The sequence below is a fragment of the Ursus americanus genome, chromosome 4, assembly GCF_024610735.1.
Source record: "Ursus americanus isolate L20-20 chromosome 4, mUrsAme1.1.p, whole genome shotgun sequence".
NCBI classification, from domain to species: Eukaryota; Metazoa; Chordata; class Mammalia; order Carnivora; family Ursidae; genus Ursus; species Ursus americanus.
Genome location: NC_142130.1, coordinates 9926475 through 9942590, shown reverse-complemented (window position 1 = coordinate 9942590; position 16116 = coordinate 9926475). Strand labels below are relative to the sequence as shown.

At 39.2% G+C, this 16116-nt stretch overlaps 1 protein-coding gene across 8 annotated transcripts in view; it reads left to right on the top strand.

The window, feature by feature from the left end:
• TNIK (TRAF2 and NCK interacting kinase) overlaps positions 1–16116 on the top strand; it is a 373645-nt gene that overhangs the window by 236146 nt on the left and 121383 nt on the right. For all 8 annotated transcript variants that reach the window (XM_087861395.1, XM_087861392.1, XM_087861390.1 and 5 more), the window contains exon 5: positions 15052–15162. In XM_087861395.1, the coding sequence (XP_087717521.1) occupies positions 15052–15162 (111 nt within the window). The remainder of the gene's footprint in view (positions 1–15051; positions 15163–16116) is intronic.

Here is a 16116-nt window from a genome sequence, read left to right as displayed (position 1 = left end):
CCTAGCCTATCACTAATGTGTGGATGACTGAAATTTAAATTCCCATTCTGTGAGTGAAATAGCTAACACAGTGTGCTATGGTATAAGTACAGTTAGCTGTGTGCCCCGGTCCTGTATCTTTGACAGTCTGTCCCACTGAAAGTAGGTTCAGTAGGTCTGATACCAAAACCACTACTCCCCTCCCTGCCCTGCTCAGATTGCTCTTCGTCTCATCTTCCTGATTACTGTCCATGGATCATTCATTCATTCTTAGTCTCTCAGGCTGGTGGGCCCATTCAGCGGAAGCCTAGATTTTGCAGTAGACTTCTACTTGGTCTACCCGTCTCTCTCTTTCTTGAATCTCTGTTCATCCCATATGTTGCCATTGGATTAATTACTTTAAAAATACCCTTTTAACCACTTATCATCTTATTCATTTTCTGGAGTTCTTAATATGTGTCTGGCACACAAAATTTATTTAATTAGGCAGAGCTTACTATATGCCAAATTATATACTAAATTGTGTGAATCCCATGACTACTATTTCATGGATAATTTATCAAAGAATCTCAGTCTACTCTCTTAATGCAAAAGACATCTGTGGTCCAGCTGAGAAGATAAAACATACACAGTGAACAGAATTGGTGACCAAAAAGAATATAGTAATGTTAGCTCAGAAAAATAACAAGATTTTCATGTCATTTGATAATTGAATACTACAATCTCTGGAAGTGAAAAGAGCTGCTGGTTATTTTTTTTCCCTATAAGTCCCATCTTTAAATTTAAAATTTAAAAAAGTATTTTTGGGTAAATAAACCCTCTTTGTAAGATCACATTGATTTTATATATTTTTATGTGATTTCTGAAAGAGTTATAGTAAGATTTTAATCATGGCCTCTTAAATGTCTTGTAGGTATAAATGTGAAAATTAAAAATGTAAAAGTAGTAGGAGAAAATTGCTGTAAAGAAAGATATATGAGGGCATATATGCAAGGGCATATCCACAGAACAGAATTTTAATGAACTTGCCTATATACATTTCTTAAAATTTCCCATTACAAAAACAAAAACAAAAACAAAAAAAACCCAAAACATAATAAACAGAGTAAAAATGGAAATAACTGATTCGGGAAAAATATCCATTTGGTATATGATGAGAAAGAATTTAGTAGCCTTTAGAGATGGAGAGTTTTTATAAATCAATAGTAAAATGTGAAACTAAGGGAAAGATTGAGTTAAGAACAAGACTGATTAGGGGCACCTGGGTGGCTCAGTCGTTACGCATCTGCCTTTGGCTCAGGGCGTGATCCCAGCAGTCTGGGATCGAGCCCCACGTCAGGCTCCTCCGCTGGGAGCCTGCTTCTCCCTCTCCCACTCCTCCTGCTTGTGTTCCCTCTCTCACTGGCTGTCTCCCTCTCTGTCAAATAAATAAATAAAATCTAAAAAAAAAAAAAGAAAAGAACAAGACTGATTAACAAAGTAAGAAATATCAATTACCTGTAAAGATGTTCTAAATATAATCATACCAACAACATAAATGCAAAAGGAAACAAGAATGAAATACCATTTCTTAACTTGTAGATTGGCAAAGATTTTTTTCTTTAAATGAGGTACCCAGAATGGACACTCGCAGCCCCTGCTTATGGAAATGAAGGTTGGAGGTTGGTACTCTATCTTTACTCAAAGTCAATTGGAATACATATGGGTAAACATGCTCTCTGTCTGTCTGTCTGTCTGTCTCTCTCTCACACACACACACACACACAGATATACAGGAATGTATCCTAAATAAATATTTGGGTAACTACATAAAGATGTATGTAGAAGTTAACCAATAGGGAATTGCTTAAAGTCAGTCCATTAAAGGGTGCTGTGAAAGGTATCTCAGCCAGTTAAAATGCTATAGATGTATATTTACAATGGACGATTAACTATTATAATGAGGTTTTTTAAAAGCCTTTTTTAAATGCTATGATTAGATAAAACACATTTTCATTTTTGTCAAAAAGGAAGAAAAGAAAAAAATGTATCTATCTCTCCATCTATATATATAAATGGTGGGGATGTCTAGAATAATATATACCAATGATGTTGAAGATATTTGTATCTGGGTAGTCATTTCAGTAATTTAATTTTTGAAATCTTTTTTCTTTTTTATGTCTGCTTTTTTTTCTTCTAAGCTTTCTTTTAACTTGAACATCAGAGCCATTTCTGTTCCTTCTTTTTTTTAATTGCTTCTCATGGGGCTGTCTTTGCTCCTCATAGACAGTCAGTTCCCTGAGGACAAGGATTGTGTTGTTTGCAGCTCAGTGTCCTCAGTGCTGGGAAGGTACTGGGCGTACGATGCTGATAAAATAGTTGGTCTGTAAAGGAAAGTGATTATCATTCCCACACACTTGGTTGTTAATATTGTTGGTACAAAGCAGATTGCTACAGGTACTTGGAGAGCTCATTTACCTATGGCCTATGGGGTCAACAGAAATGATGAGATGACGAAAGCTGGAATATCTCTGTGTTTCTACAGGAATTCTACATCATCAAGAATCTAGCTTTTTAGCAATGACCCCATATTGCCATAAGCTTCAGCAGATAACAAGTGGAGAATGCTAGCCATTCTAGTACTGTCTGGAGAGAGATGTTTTGTTTGGTCAGGGGCATGGTTCCCAGTTAAAAGAAAGCATTAATGGAGCTTTGGAACCACCACCTTCAGGAATCACCTGCAGGAAAATAAGCTGAGTCACACCCAACTATTAATATCATTTCTTTTGTGAGATGGGCCAGATAGGATTGTTGGTTTTCTTGTGAGAGTGCGGTGTTAAAATCTGGATATTTATTTGGAATTCATTGGTTGAAGGAAAGAGAAGAGTGGTCAAGCAGGGATTGACTGGTTTTTTTCCTTTTCCTAATGCTGTGATTTTTTAAGTTGGAAAGAAAATTAGTTGTCCTTTATTTTGCTGGGTCCCCATGAAGTTAACTGACTTTCCCAGGGCCTCAAAGCTCATTAATGGATGAATGCAGAGCCAGAATGCTAGCGTCTTGAATTGTGACAATTTAGCTTGGCCTGAAGTTCTGTGAAAGGCACTGGAAGTTTGTTTTTCGGTTTTTGTTTTTTAATAAGCGAAACCTGCAGCCCGTTTTCCAGTTGGCACTGGGAGAAAGCAGCATGCCTATTTGCATCTGCATGGCGTGAACAGGAGGTTTTGTACTCTTGGGAACCAGTTGCTGCCTGCCGGTTCTCACCCTGGCCAGTTGCTCCTCCCATGAAGACAGCAGTGGTTGCTGGGAATCGAGAATCTGCATGCGTATATATTCGCTTACTGATTCACCATCCATCCATTCATTCATCCAGCAAATATATATCAAACGTTGGCTGGGCACAAGACGCTCTTCTGGGCACTCAGGCTATGTCAGTGAACAGAACTGAAGAAAGCTCCTCCTTCCACGTAGCATACGTCCTACTATAGACCACAGGCAATAAACATGATTCGTAAGAAGACTGCAGAGAATGCTGGAAGCTGACCAGTGCCTCGTCGAGCAGGGGAAGTTAATAGGGTTGCAGCCAGGGGAAGCCCCATTGTAGGTAACTCAAGGAAGGGCATTCCAAGCCTGGTGTTTTCCGAGAATAACAACGGGAGCAGTGTGACCAGAAACATGGGGAGATGAGACGTGGGGCCGGATCATGCAGGGCCTTACAGACTGTGGGAAAGATGTCAGCTTTTACTCTGAGTGAGGTGAGGGGCCACTGGAGGGCTTTGAACATGGAGGGATGGAAACTGATCCACATGGTTAAGGGGTCCCTCTCGTTGCTGGGTTGAGATTAGACCAGATGGGGGCCAGAGCAGAAGCAAGGAGACCAGTTAGGAGACTGTTTTAACAAGCTAATCCCCTTCCTGAAGTTGGCAAAGGGAGGTCTGCAAGTAGTGATCCCTCCCAAACCCAGGCCCCATGGGAGGATCCTGGCCTTCACGTTCCATTTTCCCATCTGCAATGAAATATTACTGGCCCCATGTTCTGCTTGGGAGACAGAGGACCTAGCATTTATCGGTTGGTGCTCCTACAGAGGACGTTCTGTCCATCCCCATGTCCCTAATCGTCCGTTAGCTTCTGTGTCACTGGAGATGAAAATACAAAGCCATGAAATGCTCCCGAGGGCAAGAGCATCTTCTTTTTCTGGTTGTGCTCTTTCTATTGGACAACAAACCGACGGGGAACTTGGAAAAGTAAAGGCAGAGTAGAAACATAATAATTAGGAAATTAGTACCAGATTACGATGTTGGTGAGAACTTGATTGTAGAATATGGTAGTGTATAGCTATTCCAAGGCCTCTGACTCACTAAATTTGAGCCATTCCGTGTTAATAATAACAGTAGCAGGTAATATTTATTGCTTGCTTATCACATGCCAAGTTTTTGTGTTTTTGCTTTGTCATATTATTTCATTAGATCTTTACAACCACTCTACAAATTAGATATTATCATTATTCCCACTTTACAGATCAGGAAATTTGGCTCAGAGAAATTAAGAAATTTGTCCAGGGTTTCCCAGCTGGTGGGTGATAAAGCCAGTGTGTTAGCCAACTCCAGGCTGTCTGATGCTAGAATCGAGCCCCTGAGTTCTACACTCTTTTTTTTTTTTTTAAGTTGTGAGAAATAGTTCTGATATCAAAAGTTGGTGTTCCAAATAGGATTGAGGCTTTGGGTTTCAATTATTTTGACTTCACCTTTAACCTTCATTCCTCAGTACCCCAAATTTCAAAGAGGGTAGCAGGACCAGTTAGCTACTAATAAGACTGATGCAAAGTCTAAGAAATATGCTTTGGAGAGTACATTAAACCTTCCGGGAATGTTTTAGCAAACAATTGCAAAGGTCACAGATAGTTGACTCTTTGTACTAATGGCATTCGGTTGGCATTGCATTTATATAAAAATGTTATTCTGAATTATATAGAGACATAACCTATAGCCACCCAAAGCAGCACTTGCTAACATTTATTCCCAGTATTCAGACTACATGAAATATTCCCCAGTTATTTCCTTTGTTGTGGCTGGAGCTTTTGCACATAGCCTACCAGCCAATACGTGTGCTGTTTAAGGTGTCTGATTGAATTATAATCTGTGCGAATTCTATCAATCTTGTTGTAGAGATAAACTCTTGTTTAGAACCATCTCTTTGCGGAAATACAACTACTTCTGATAATGGCTAAGTAATTCTACTTTATCAACTGCTGAGGGCCTGAACCGGAAATCAAAAAAGAGAGCTCTTTCAATAAAGATTCTGATCTCTTGGAAACAAGCAAGCTCTGTCACACGACATTGCCATCTCATTCCGCCTCACCTCGGTGGGGAGAAGCTCTCCATTCTGCTGCATACCATTCAGGCACCGGGAGTGAGGGACAAGTACCATCCACCAGGCACACCAATTTCTCCGACACTAGAAAGCAAAATCACACATGTTTTGCTGTCTGTTCTGATGCCACCACAATCACAGGACTAGAGTATGTTATGAATACAATAAATATATTTTTTTCTCTTTTTTTTTCTTTTTTTCTTTTATTCTGATATGTTAGTCACCATACAGTATGTCCTTAGTTTTTGATGTAGTGTTCCATGAGTCATTGTTTGCATATAACACCCAGTGCTCCATGCAGTACATGCCCTCCTTAATACCCATCACTGGCTAGCCCAGTCCCCCACCTCCTCCCCTCTGAAACCCTAAAAACAATAAATTTCTGATTAGCTTCGGAAATGTAGGGTGGTCAAGTAAGACAGCAGATTACTGTACTGCAATGTCTCCGTAAGCCATTCGTTAGATTGCAAGAGTGTAGCATTGCAGAGCCAAGAGTTAACAAATTATGGGTGCATTTTGGGGACAAACATAGTAGCAGTGGGCTGAAGAATCAGAACCTGGAATCCAGAGACCTGGGTTCTAGGATCGGCAGAAGCAGCATCTCTGATATTCGGTTTCTTCCTTATAAAAGTGGTAACTTAAAGAAAAAAATGGCAGGGGCACCCGGGAGGCTCAGTCAGTTAAGTGTCTGCCTTCGGCTCAGGTCATGATCCCAGGGTCCTCAAGGGGAGCCCCATGTCAGCCTCCCTGCTCAGCGGGGAGTTTGCTTCTCCCCCTGCCTCTGCTCCTCCCCCCACCCATTCTCTCCCTGTCTGTCTTTTTCTCTCTCAAAAATAAATAATAAAAATCTTATTAAAAAATGGCAATGTTAGAGTAGGTTTGGGTTTTCAAACTGACAGCCCAGAGGCTAAATACTGTCCAGGTGAATGTATTTAGTTTGATTCGCATAAGGTGGTGGTGGTTTAATTATGCCAACATTAGAAAAAAATCAAATAGTTTTCACACGAAAGTCTGGATTCCTTGAAAAGTTTTGAAAAATAGGATGATATGGAAATGTGGGCCTGAAATCCCTAGTAGCAGTAGGTTGTGATAGCTGTTTGGAGAGCACATGCCCACTCCAGTTTGGACCAGAGGTCCCAGTGTTCCCTGTTGCCTTCTGCACACACTCAACTTCATGCATTGACATTACTTGTCCGGCTCCTGCAAAACATCATCTGGGAAGGAGATACTGAGATGTACGCACGAGAGAACCTTTCTAGAATCTGCAGTGATATTGGCCACAGTCCCCAAACCTAGGACTTATATCGTTTACATTTGCTGTAGCATCTTGTCTGGCCAAAGGTCAAGCCCACTTGCATTTTTTTGGTTGTTTTAAGATTTAAATATGCAGTGCTGCAGATAGCATTATTAAAAATTCAAGCCACCTGTAGCTGAGTCTTTTGAACAATTTGAAATTTGTCTTTTTTGAGTTCTATGTATCAGAAATGAGACTTTTTTTTCCTTTCCTTTCTTCCCCCCCCCCCCCCGTGTCACTTATGTAAGTAAAGAACTCCCTTCTTCATATATGTAGAACCTAGGTCACTTGTCTGAAGAAGGGATTGAATCTTATTATTTGTGAGTAGAAATTTTTGAAAGGCAGACTTTGGTAATTAGAGAAGGAGTGTCTACAATATTAGGAGGAGTGATTGTGAACAGGCTCCCAGACTCAGAGCTGCCCTCTTGCATGACCTAAAGAGAGAGGATATGCTACTTCCGTACAATCAGAGTGAAAGCCATTCCTAATTTAATACATCGCAGTAGGGCCTGGGTTCAGCTTTAAAAGAGCCATTTTAATGAATTGGTGCATGATTCTGTGACAAGAATATACAAATGATTTCTTCTTTTATGCCAATGAATTTCATTTGAATTGTGCTTAAACTGCTTTTCAGCTTAGCAGAAGGAAGACTTCTGTGTGCCCAAAGTTATTCTGCTATTGGGCTATACAAACCCCCGGTTCCTTTTCTAGATGAATTCTGAGCTAAAGTCTGTGTTCCATTTAAGTTGTGCTTCTCAAAATCCTCAACTATCAAGTTGTTTAATCGTAAGTCCTCTAAGGCTAGTATTTTCTTTTCTTTTCCTATTTTTACTTGTCTGAAAGCTTGCTTTCCCATCCCCTCCCCATGGTCTTCTATTTGGGTGTAACATTCTGACGAGCAGACTTGAACATTTCTTACAGCCTTCATAAGGTTAGTTTCTGTGAGCGGGTCCCTGGCCAGAATGGACGTGTAATGGTTTACTCCTAATAGGAAAAATTCGCCAGCAGATCTTGCATACATACTGAGAAATGAGAGCACCAGAAATCAAATACAAGATGCAACTAACTTCCCTCATTCCTTAAATAGAGCCATGCTGACGCTGAGACGCTCTCTCCTTAGACGTGGTGACCATTGACCGTTGAGACTTTCCAATGGCTTCTTGTGGCTAAAAATACCAGTTGGCGCTGTATACTCAAACCGCCATTGTCATTCTCAAGGTATAAAGTTGTTCATTATCCAGAAACTATATCGATAAAGTTTGGGACACTTCACATCCTTGAGACTCGATTTTTTTATCTTTGGAAAACTTAGAATTTATAGTTCAAGCACTTCTTTTTCAAGTCTAAAATTATAATGTAAATACCAAAGGAATACTTTTTTTCAAATACATGCTAGTTTATGGGGACGCCTGGGAGGCTCAGATGGGTGAGCGTCTGCCTTCGGCTCAGGTCATGATCCCAGGGTCCTGGGATGGAGCCCCACTGCTTCTCCCTCACCCTCTCCCTGTACTGTTCCCCCTGCTTGTGCTCTCTCACTCTCTCTGTCAAATAAATAAATAAAATCTTAAAAAGAAATACATGCTAGTTTAAAAATGAATGCAAAGAATTGTTTAGGTTGCTTCTTCAAATTTGGAATTCCCAACAGTTTTACCTCACCTTTACATAAGTTGATTTAAATGATAAATGTGTTCATAGGTATGCCTCCCAGTTTTTTGTACTTGTATACACATGTATTTGATATTGTGGGACTTTAAACTCCCTCTGGCAAGTGAGACAGCATTCTATAACAAAGTCCTGGTTTTGTTTCCACCTTCATAAATCATGCAGATGAGATGTGTGGCTATTCGCAGCCACACATGATAAAAATACCCTTGCCTTGCTGATGTTCTGGACCTTCAAGGTCAATAGGCTGATCCTCTGCAGAGCTGTGAATTCTTGGATGTTTATCTTCCCTACCCCTTTCTTCGAGTGCCCCTGCAATTGCTGGGTTCAAACCTCTCTCGTTTCAGATGGACCTTTGGCATCCTGCCCCCTCCTCTTCCTCTCCCCTGTCTCTTGCCCCTCCTTTTACTATAAAAGAAAGGACCTGTTAGTAGTCAGTTATTCCTGTGGGTGACTGACTGACTAGTGACATTTCGGGGGAAAAAATTAGGGTACTTTTGGCTAGTGCCTGTAGTTTTTAAATACCATAAAGTGTTTCTTGTTACAGGAACTTAAAACCAGTTAACCAGCATATAAGCGAATACTGTAGGGACCCCCGAAATCGTCCTAAGCTTCTTAAGCTGGCTCTAAGGATACACCTTTTAAAATTCCTTGAGAGGTGATAGGGGCTGGAAAGCGCAGGTCAGAAGTGACCACAGCAAGTGACTGCATCCTGAAGGTCCCTCCCGATGAGGAGGTGAGCTCAGGGCTGGCTCAGACACTGATTCTGAAATTCCCTCTGGGCTCAATTGAGATGAAAGACCTTTTGCTTAAATACTGTCCCCTCCCCCCACAACTTCTAAGAAAAAACAACTTGCTGGTCAGAAATAGAAGACAACTGACAAAAATACATGATGAACAACCACGTAAGTTGTGACATATGTTAGAACTCTTTGTTTTTTTTAAAAAAAAAACTCTTTGTTTTTAAAAGTTAACCTTTTTTTATGTAATTAAAAATATGTTATTTAATGGTTAGAAACATTAGACTTAACCCCAGATTTTCAGGCTCTGGAAATAATTTGACTTTTTAATTTAGATAGAAATAACTACTATGTCTAAGTCATCCAAGTAACCCTTTCCCTCTTAATTGGGTTGCACTAAATGTGCTGTTTCTCTTCTCTCTCTCTCTTTTTTAAAGATTTTATTTATTTATTTGAAAGAGAGAGAGAAGGAGTATGAGCAGGGGGAGAGGCAGAGGGAGAGTGAGAAGCAGGCCCCCCTCTGAGCAGAAAGCCTGATGTGGGACTCGATTCCAGGACCCTGGGACCATGACCTGAGCCGAAGGTAGACGCTTAACTGACTGAGTCACCCAGGCATCCCTACTGTGCTGTTTCTCAAATATCTCCTCTGTGGAATGGTTCCAGTTCTAGGTCCAGGTCCAACCCCCATCCTGCATGAGCTTGCTTCTGTCCTCACCTCCAACCCAGCCATCCTTCTGTCTTCCCAAGTGACATGTAGGTGTATCCTGTTTCTGACCCAGTTGTTTAGGTGGTATTGAATGAGCATTTCAAATGTGCCATTCCTTCTAAACCTCTCCCTCCACCTCTTCAGCTTTCCAAATAAAAGATCCAACATCCTGGAATGCATGTTTCTTCTTGCCATGAGATACCAGCTTGAAAAAAGGACATGTGTCCTTCGTGCTCTTTTATTAATTAGGGGTTTTAGAAACACATGTGTGCAATGCCCTTTATACGCACCTGTCAGCCATTTTTTCACCATCCAAGTAAAGTGGATCTTGGGAAGCTATTGATACCGTCGTTTGAGTTGGAAACTCTTCCTCATTACTTTTTTTTAAGAAGTACAAACAGACCAGTAGATAAAAAGTAATAAATATAGTTTAAGATTTGGGGCTACTAGGAGTTTTACATTCATAGACACACTTAATGTTCACATCATACATTTTATTTTATTTTATTTTATTTTATTTTATTTTATTTTATTTTATTTTATTTTATTTTATTTTATTTTCCATTTTATAGTGCTGGTGGTGGGGTGCTGAGCCCAGGGTGGTTAGAGAACATGCATGCCCAAGGTCACATAGCTAGTACTTGAGAGAGCACCATGCTTTCAACCCCGCTCTACTTACTTAATAACTATATAGACTCTGGATACGCCTGCAGACCATAACTAAGCTTCATTTCCAAGTAAATAAGGAAAAGGGAATTGAGGGGAAGGAGAATTAATGAAACAGTAGTTGCAAATCACTGAGCCCAGTGCCTGGCACGTGGCAAATTCTCAGTAAATGTGAACGAGTATTGTTGCCCCAGTGTCAACTCTTTGAGAACTTTCTTTTGGGGAGAATATTAATGATCCATTATTTCTTGCTTGTGAGATGGGAAGTTATTGACTTACCGCTGCTGGGCTTGACATGTTGAGCCCTGTTTCTGTTTATTGATGTGATGAGGTTACTTGTGGTGAGGGAGGGTCCCTGCTGCGTGGTGGCAGTAATTATCAGTGTTGCTGTGTGGCTGTGGGAACCTGTTCCTAGCAAATGCTGGTTTCTTCCTTTCTTTCTCTTAAAAAAAAAAAAATCCCATTACATAATTTAACAATCACTTCATTCCGTAGTGAGATGAAAAGAATTTAGCAGCCTTCAGCTGGAGCTGAATAGAGAAGCAAATTACAGAAATCACTGACATTAGTGCCCGGCTAGAGCAGGATGGTTTCCTACTGAATATTTGAAAGTGTTTTGTCCAATCTAATTTTAAAAGACCAGAGCCACTGGGCTTCCACTGCGTTCTTTGGGAACTATAATTACGTGGCCTAATAGAGCTCAGTGGTAGGACGTGTTCTCCAGCTGATACAGGAGCAATGGGGGCATTCGTAGGAGGTCTGGTCACTGTGTTCTTCAAAATAGGATTTGAGAAAGGGCACGAACATATTTTGCTCACTTGGGAAAATATTTTCTTTCTACCCAAGGATGTTCCTTTGGTCTGTCCTGCTGCCATTGAACTAGGGTTTGCTACATAATGGGATTTTCTTTAACTCTGTGTTATAGAGAATCCCCCAAACACACAATAGTAAGAGAACAATATAATGGACACCCATGTGCCCTAAACTAGCCCCAACAACCCTCCATCATTGACCAGTCCTGCCCCAAACACATGCTCACCCACGTCTTCCCTTCTACTATTATTTCAAAACCAATCTTCTCATCATCTCACTTTTTCTAAGTTCTGGCAAAATATATATAACAAAATTTAGCATATTAACCATTTTAAAATATGTAATTCAGTGGCATGAAGTTCATAGTATTGTACATCTGTTACCACTATCTAGTTCCAGAACTTTTTCATCACCCCAAAAGGAAACTCTGCGCCCATTCACACCATTCCTCCCTCCCCCCGGTACCTGGCAACCACTCATCTGCTTTCTGGATATTTCATGTAAATGGATTTATACAGTACATAGCCTTTTTGGTCCTTCTTTCAATGAGTATAATGTTTTCAAGATCCATCCATGTTGTGTCAGGCATCAGTACGTCCTTCCTTTCCATAGCAGAATAATACTCTGTTATATGGATAGACCACATTTTGTTATTCATCTGATAGTGGACATTTCGGTTACTTCCACCTTTTGTCTATTGTGAGTAGTGGTGCTTTGAACATTCAGATGCAAGTTTTTGTTTGAATACTTGTTTTCAATTCTTTCGAGCATATGCCTAGAAGGGGAATTGCTAGGTCATATGGCAATTCTGTGTTAACTTATTGTGAAACCATCAAACTGTCTGTGACTGCAACATTTTACATTCCCTCCAACAAGGGTTCCAATTTCTCCACATCCTTGCCAACACATGTTATTTTCTGGCTTTCTTCAAAAATTAAAACTATCCTAGTGGGTAGAAAGTGGTATCTTATTGTGATTTTTATTTACACTTTTTTTAAAAATTCAATTAGCCAACATATAGTACATCATTAGTTTCAGATGTAGTGTTCAGTAATTTATCAGTTGCCTGTAACACCCAGTGCTCATCACACCACATGTCCTCCTTAATGCCTATCACCCAATTACCCCATTGATTTGCACTTTCCTAATGACTGTTGATGTTAGGCATCAGTTCATGTGATTGTTATTTGTGTATCTTCTTTGGAGAAATGTCTATTCAACTCTGTTTCCCATTTTTAAATTATGTTATTTATATTTTTATTGTTGATCTGTAAGTGTCCTTTATATATTCTGGATACTAGACTCTTACTGGGTATATGATTTACAAATACTTTTCCCATTCAGTTGGTTTTCATTTCACTCTCTCCATTGTATGCTTTGATGCACAGAAGTTTTCAATTTTAATGTAACCCACCTTATCTGTTTTTTCTTTTGTTGCCTGTATTTTTATTGTCATAGCTAAGAAACCATTGCCAAGTCCAAGGTCATGGAGATTTCCCTCTATGTTCTCTCCTCAGAGTTTTGTAGTTTCAGCTCTTATATTTAGGTCTCTGATCCATTTTGAGATAATTTTTTGTGTGGTGAGGTCAGGGTTCAACACTAATCATTTACATGTGGATATCCAGTTGTCCCAGCACCATTTATAGAAAAGACCATCATATCATTTTATCCATAGTAATTCAGATAAGAACTTTTTTTTACATAACCACAGTACCATTATCACACTTCAAAAAACCCTCATATTTCCTTAGCATCATCAAATATCTAATCTGTATTCAAAGCTTTAATTGCCTCAAAATTTTGAGATTAAAAAAGAAACCCTCATATCCAGATAAGTTGCATCCCTTGCAGATTGTTGGTATATCTTTTTACTGTTTTTAAGTCTGTAGATATCCCCTCCATCTCCTTTTTTCCTTCTTGCAATTTATTTGTTGAAGCAGATGGGTCATTTGCCCTGTGGAGTTTCCTGTGCTGGGTTTTCTCAGTTGTATCCCCATGAGGTAACGTGTTCCTCAGTCCTCTGAATTTTCTGTAATGTGGTAGTTGGAAATAGATGCTTGATCAGATTCTGGGGTTCTTTTGGTTTGTTTTTTGTTATTTGGTTTTGGCCAGGTTCCTTCTTAGGTGATGTTGTTATTCTAATCGAGAGGCAGATGCTGTCTAACCTTACTTTTAGGTTTTTTATGTTAGCAGCCACTGCTCATCAGTGCTTGAATTCATTCGTTTGTCAGGGACTATGAAATAGTGACATTTAATTCTATTATGTCCTCTTCATTTATTACATGGAATGCCTGCATTTTATAAAGAGAAGATTTGCCCCTTTTAATTACTTAATTATCCAGCGCTAAAACTCGTCTAAGAAATTCTTTCCTTCCATTTACCAGTCTCAGAATAAGCCAGTGCCAGTTCCGTTCTTTTTGAGGGGCTGTTTGTTAACGCCTTTGGGTAAATTTAATATGTTTCAAGCCATTGCAGTTGTTACTCTTACTGATGCTCAAATCATCCCATTTTTGGCCAGTGAGAACCTCCTCAAGTTGACTCTTGAGTTCTTTCTAACATGACCTATGTCTTTAATAGCTTCCCGACTATCACATATGATAATTTCACGGCTCTTATTGGGCTGCAATGTGGTCTTCTGGGGTAGCTCTCAAATTTCCTTACACAATCTCCTGCGAGGACTTTTTACTTCCGCTGGTACTAGAGAAGATGTAGGGTTTCCCTACCTTTTGTGGGATCGTAAGACCAGTCAGAAAAGGCATTGGAAACTCATTCATGAAACTCACTTCATGAGTTTTACTGAGTTTCTACTAGGCATACATGGTGCTGATGTTAAGAATATACATTTGGACAAAGCCAAAGCCGTCAGTGTAATTTCATTATGGGTCCATTTTAGTTCTGTTTCTAGTGTCTAGTCAGAGCTCGATTGCTAAGTATTCTGAATTATTTTCATATAATTATGAAAAAAATATAAGTAGTTAATAATAAGATGCCATTTGTTGGAGACCTTTCCTCTTTCTTTCTTTTCTTTCTTTCTTTCTTTCTTTCTTTCTTTCTTTCTTTCTTTCTTCTTTTTTTTTTTTAAGAAAGGGGAGAAAGTAAGGAAATGGATGTGTTTCCTAAACCTAGAAAATGAATGTAAAATCAGATGAATTGCTTTTCCTGTCTAGTCTCTATTTCTCCATTAAATAAGGGAGATGATTATTTTCTGCCTATTTGATAAAGTTGCTGAGTGCTGTAATGAGTTTATATTTATAGAGAACTTGAAGCTTTTTGGATGAAAGGTGCTAAATTAAGGCTTATTGTTTATTGAATTTATTTGATGTGTCTAACCTCCTGGGAACATTTGCTGAAGTTAATTAAAAACAGATAGTCTCCACTCTGACAGCTTACAGTGCCACTTACAAACCAATAGCATAAACAGTATATACTTTATTGTCCTAACATCAGGTTGCCTAGAAAACCATAGTTCTTTCAGACAGGGGAATGATCCACTTTTGTAGGAAAGATGAGATCAGTTGCTGGCTAAGAACACAGAGATATTCTCAGACTACATCTGAGCCACCTAGCTGCCCTCATTTTTAAAAATACTTAGAATATGGGGATTTCCCTCAATTTCCAACTATAATTTTCAGGTTGGAAAATTAAAAATAATCTTTCTTTTCCGTCATTTTAGAAAGAAATTAAGATACAAGTTTATGTTTTCCATGCTGTCTTATGATCACTTATTCTCTACAGGAATGGCATTCTAAAGCAGCCAACTGGAATGACTTATGCTTTCTTAACTCAACCCAGTGGAAGCTGTTGAAGTGTAATTATAATAATAGCATGTTTGCTTCCTTTGCCAGTTGGTGATGGAGTTCTGTGGCGCTGGCTCTGTCACTGACCTGATCAAGAACACAAAAGGTAACACCTTGAAGGAGGAGTGGATCGCATACATCTGCAGGGAGATCTTACGAGTAAGTGACGACCGGAGTATCGTGTTGAACTTTGTACCAACCTTCCACTGACATTCACAAAAGCATTGCAGACGTTTTTAAACGTCTTTATTCTAACAGTGATGATGGTAGTGGTAGTTTTGGGGTCTGTTCCCATGGAGGTGAGAGCCGTTCTGAGCAGGCTCTGTGCACTCTCATTTGGAGGGTTGACATTGGGTGACTTCCCTTAGCAAGGGATTCATTTCCCGTGATATTTCCAATTAGAAATCTGATTTTAGATCATAGAGATCAGGTCTCACCTAGGAAATGAATTTCTTGGAGGTATTTTGATTACTCATTTGAATTTTCCATTTGTGAAAGTTTATAACTAGTTTAAGGATTGCATGACATTTACCATTTTAGCATATAGAACCTAGTTTAACTGATTTTAAATTTAAAAAAGAGTCTTTGAGACTTTGTCACTTAAATTGATCAAAATAGCTAGACAGGACTATGTCTGTTTGTCCAGTTTTGTCCACTGACCTCAGTCAGGTGATCTGGACGATAGTGTCAAAGTTACTGAGCTCAGTTCAGGGAGAAGAAGGTGAATGGTCATATTTTAGTTCAGTCAGACTAGTTTAATTATCTCTTGCTACCGATATAGAGGCTATGTGTGTTCACTGAGCATTCTTACCAGATGTGCTTGGCGATCTAATTTATTTATAATCCCTGCCTTCTTAATCTAAGGGAGTACAAGTTAGAACTGTTTTCATGATGTGTCCAAGATACACTTTTGAGAGACAGCTTATGTGCTGTTTACGGGTGGATGATAGAAGACATTAAAAATATTCAAATCACATTAGGCCAAAAAAAAAGTGAACCTTAAAAATAATTATTTATAATAGCATAAAAGTCAAATACTTAGAAATAAGTTTACAGAAAGATGTGAATGACTTCTACACTGAAAACCACAAAATATTACTGAGAGAAATTAAA